Here is a 3,959-nt window from a genome sequence, read left to right as displayed (position 1 = left end):
TGCCCGGCTCCTCGAGCTCGGCCGGGAGGCTGATGGTGCCGTTGATGGGCTCGTGGGCGGGGTCGTCCGGCTTGTTCTCCTCGATGGTGACAAAGTTCAGCAGCGAGCTCTTGGGCGACTTCCTCTTCTTGCGCTTTTTCTTCTTGTTCTGTTTGTTCTCCGTGTTGGGCGACATCCACTCGGCGCCCTGCTTCTTGCGCTGCGCCGCCTTGAAGCGCGACGCGTGCCGACAGCGCACGAGGATAGTGACGAAGATCACCACGATCACCACCATGGCCCCCGCTACGATGGCTATCATGATTGTCAGGTAGTCCCCGCTCTGGTAGGTCTCACTGGTGTCCACAATGGACCGGTCGATGGGGGTCTCAATTTTACGCCGGATGAGCTCGTATATGTAGCTGGAATTTCCTACTGTGTCGTTGACGTAGAGGAAAACTAAGACCAGTGTGTGTAAGGAGCGTGGGTAGCCCAGGTCACTGATATTGACCACCAGCCTGTGAAGGCCAATGTCTAACATAGAGGGCTTTTCCTCTAAGGTGATGTTGCCTGTCACCGGGTCAATCCGGAACAGTCCCTTGTTGTTGCCACTGACGATGGTGTATTTGAGCTCCGCGTTCATGCCCGTGTCCCCATCGACGGCAAACACCTCGGCCACCACCGATCCCGGGATGGCCGAGAGAGGCACCAGTTTGAACGACGTGTTGGACTGCGGGGACAGCACCACGGGCACGTTGTCGTTGACGTCGATGACGTTGATGGTCACTTTGGCGGCCGAGGAGCACGGGGGACGCCCGTTGTCCACGGCCCTCACGTCGAACGTGTACGAGCTCTGCTGCTCGCGGTCGAAAGACACGTTGGATTTGATAACTCCGCTGTACGGGTCGAGGATGAAGTTTTCGTTGTCGTTGAGGATGGAGAGGGACACGGCGGCGTTCTCCCCGGCGTCTGCGTCCGTCACGGTGATCACCCCCACCGTGCTGTACTTGGGCAGGTTCTCGGAGACGAAAAACTGGAAGTGGTTGTGGGTGAACTTGGGGCTGTTGTCGTTCTCGTCCAGCACGGTCACGATCACCGCAGCCTGGCTCTGCAGCGGAGGGGTGCCGTTGTCTCGCGCCGTGATGGTGAAGAGAAACCGCTCTTGGTCCTCGCGGTCAAACACCCTGGACGCCGTCAGCTGACCCGTCTTGCGGTCCAGGTCAAAGAAGGACGCGTTCGGACCCAGCTGGTAAACGATCTCGGCGTTTTTCCCGCTGTCCTCGTCGGTGGCACTGATGGTGGTGAGAAATAAGTCCCGTTTGTTATTCTCCTTCACGGTCAGCTCGATGACAGGCTGGCTGAAGATGGGCGGGTTGTCGTTTTCATCCTCTATCCTCACCCTCACCAGGGCTGTCTGATTTAAGCTCGGCTTGCCTGAGTCAGACGCCACGATTTTGAAGTTATACTCCTTCGTGCCCTCGTAGTCCAGCAAAGCAGAGGTCTCTAACAAGTACTGGTTGTCATAGACGGCTTTGAGGTGAAACGGCACATCTTTTTCAATGAAGCAGATGACTTTGCCATTTACGTCTGTATCCTTGTCTGACACGGTAATGAGGGCAATCTTTGTGTTAATAGGGTCCTTCTCCGACAGGCGAACGGTGCCATTGATGGGACTAATGATGTATCGGAGGTCAATGTTCGGGGGGTTGTCATTGACGTCAGTCACATTGATGGTCACTGTGGCCCTGGCTGGACTTGAGCTTCCATCACTCGCTAACACGGATAGCTTATGGATGGCTGTCTCCTCTCGGTCCAGCGGCCTCTGCACTGTTATAAGGCCCGAGGTCGAGTTCAGTGCAAAGAGTCGTTTAGTGGCTGGGGACACCTGAGTCCCGAACATATACCTTATCTCAGCATTGGCACCGATATCTGCATCAGTGGCTTGGAGCTGGATCACAGAGGTCCCGATGGGGGAATTCTCCGGAATATGGACCTCAATTTGACTCTCCTTGAACACTGGCCGGTTGTCATTGACATCAGTTACTGTCACCTGAAGGATGGCTGTGCTCGACTTCTGGGGATTGCCTCCGTCTTCCACTTTGATTTTCATGACGTACGTGTCCTTCTGTTCTCTGTCCAGATTCTGCTGCACAATCAGCTGCGGCCACTTCTCCCCCTCCGGCGTCTCCACGATGTCCAGCCCGAAGGCACTCTGGCCGTTCACCAGCTCGTACTTGTGCACGCTGTTAGGTCCGGTGTCGGGGTCCGTGGCGGAGGGGATGGCGAAGCGGCTGTTGATCAGCGTGTTCTCCGGAATGGAGATGTTGATCACCGGCGACGGGAACATGGGCGCATTGTCGTTGGTGTCCTTGACAACAATCTTGATCTTGATCAGCCTGAAGTAGTCGTTGGGCAGAATGACCACCTCGATCTCGAACGAGCACTCGCTTTCCTCGTAGGACGAGCCGGGGCAGAGCTTCTCCCGATCGATGCGGTTTGAGGTGGTGAAGATCTCTCCCGTGTTGCTCACTACTCTGAGCAAGGGATTGTCCCCTGCTTTCGACACCAGCCGGTAGACCAGGTTCGCACTGGCTCCGGTGGTCGGATGTGTGTGGGAGATGTTCAAGTCCTTTGGTATGTTTCCAATGAGCACATTCTCTTGCAACTCCTCTCGAATGGGATAGATGAGTTCTTGTGCTATGGCTGGATCCAGCCATAAGCAGGCTACTAGTGCAGCCAGCAGATAAAAATCCTTCAAGTCCATGATGATGATGATGATATAATTATGCTCCCAGCCTCTGTGTATTCAAATAGTGATTGCCATGCAATGTGATCAGAGAATTGGTCTCGTGAAACCATGCATTTGCAGCAGCCAAGAAGCAGCCAGGCACGACCCTGTAAATGAACAGTGGTTACAGTTCATTACAAGAGATTCACTTTCAGGCAGTCAGACAAATGTCACTTCAATTTTCCAAATCTAGTCCCACATTAAAGATTATGGCATACTCATTTTGTGAACTTTTAGCAAACAGTTCAGGTTGTGATTTCAATAAAGCTATATTCAATCTTAGCACACTTACTTTTTAACATTTAAATACTGTCTTGTAATTAGATAATCCAGGTACATACAATTTACAATAATAATAATAGTAATAGTAGTAATAATAATAATGATAATAATAACAACAATAATGATAATATTCTCTTGTGTTATACTGCTTGATTTTCTAAATACCGAACGATTATTTTTACAAAGGTAAGCTGCCGCATTCACTGTAGCCAGTCAAGTACTTAGCATCATCCTTCAAGACCTTCCACATAATGTGCATAACAAGTATCCTAATGTCTCTAAAGCGCTTGCCCTTGGTAAGTTTATAGCAACGCGCCCTTTTTCTTTAGCATCGTTACAGCAGACTATCATTGACTTCTGCAATGGTAAGAGAGAACGTGAAATAAATCGGAAAAGACAATAAACTCAATTTGGCAATAAGCATGCAATTTCGCATGGAAAATAATGTGAATCTCCTCCTCACCTCCTCTCCCGCGGATCTGAGTGTGTGGGTTGTCTGCTATCGAATGTTGCGGTCACACATCTCCGCTACAAATCCTTTCTATAGCCTACTCGCATGGACAGGAGATGTTCATTAACTCCAATAAAACGATATCCGTGCAGATCATAGCACAGCTCCGGGTGAAGGCTGTTTTTTTAAAAATATCTTTCCCATCGAAAAGACAGCAGTTGAGGGAGGGAGAACGGCAGCAGTCAAAGGTGACTGACACCGCTTTCACGGATCAGGAAGTCCGTTTTTGTGGACATTTAACTTTCCATTCGAAGAAATGCACCGTTTCATGCGCGGACTGCGGTGGTCGGTGGATGCGCCTCTCCAAATGGAATCAGGTGATCAGCGGCGCACCTTCTACTCCTGAGGACTGATGGGTCCCGTGTAGTTATTCCGCATCAGCACATAGCCCTCCAAAAATAA

General features: G+C 50.9%; 1 protein-coding gene across 1 annotated transcript in view; it reads right to left on the bottom strand.

Annotated features, from left to right (window-relative positions):
• The window catches only part of LOC134071515 (protocadherin-9), a 3,096-nt gene extending 356 nt beyond the window's left edge, over window positions 1-2,740 (bottom strand). Inside the window, exon 1 of the mRNA XM_062528260.1 lies at window positions 1-2,740. This exon is cut by the window's left edge and continues 356 nt beyond it. Within this exon, the coding sequence (XP_062384244.1) occupies window positions 1-2,740 (2,740 nt within the window).
• Window positions 2,741-3,959: the final 1,219 nt, after the last annotated feature.

This window comes from Sardina pilchardus, chromosome 23 (assembly GCF_963854185.1).
Source record: "Sardina pilchardus chromosome 23, fSarPil1.1, whole genome shotgun sequence".
Taxonomy (NCBI): Eukaryota; Metazoa; Chordata; class Actinopteri; order Clupeiformes; family Clupeidae; genus Sardina; species Sardina pilchardus.
This window is presented reverse-complemented; position numbering and strand designations above follow the sequence as displayed.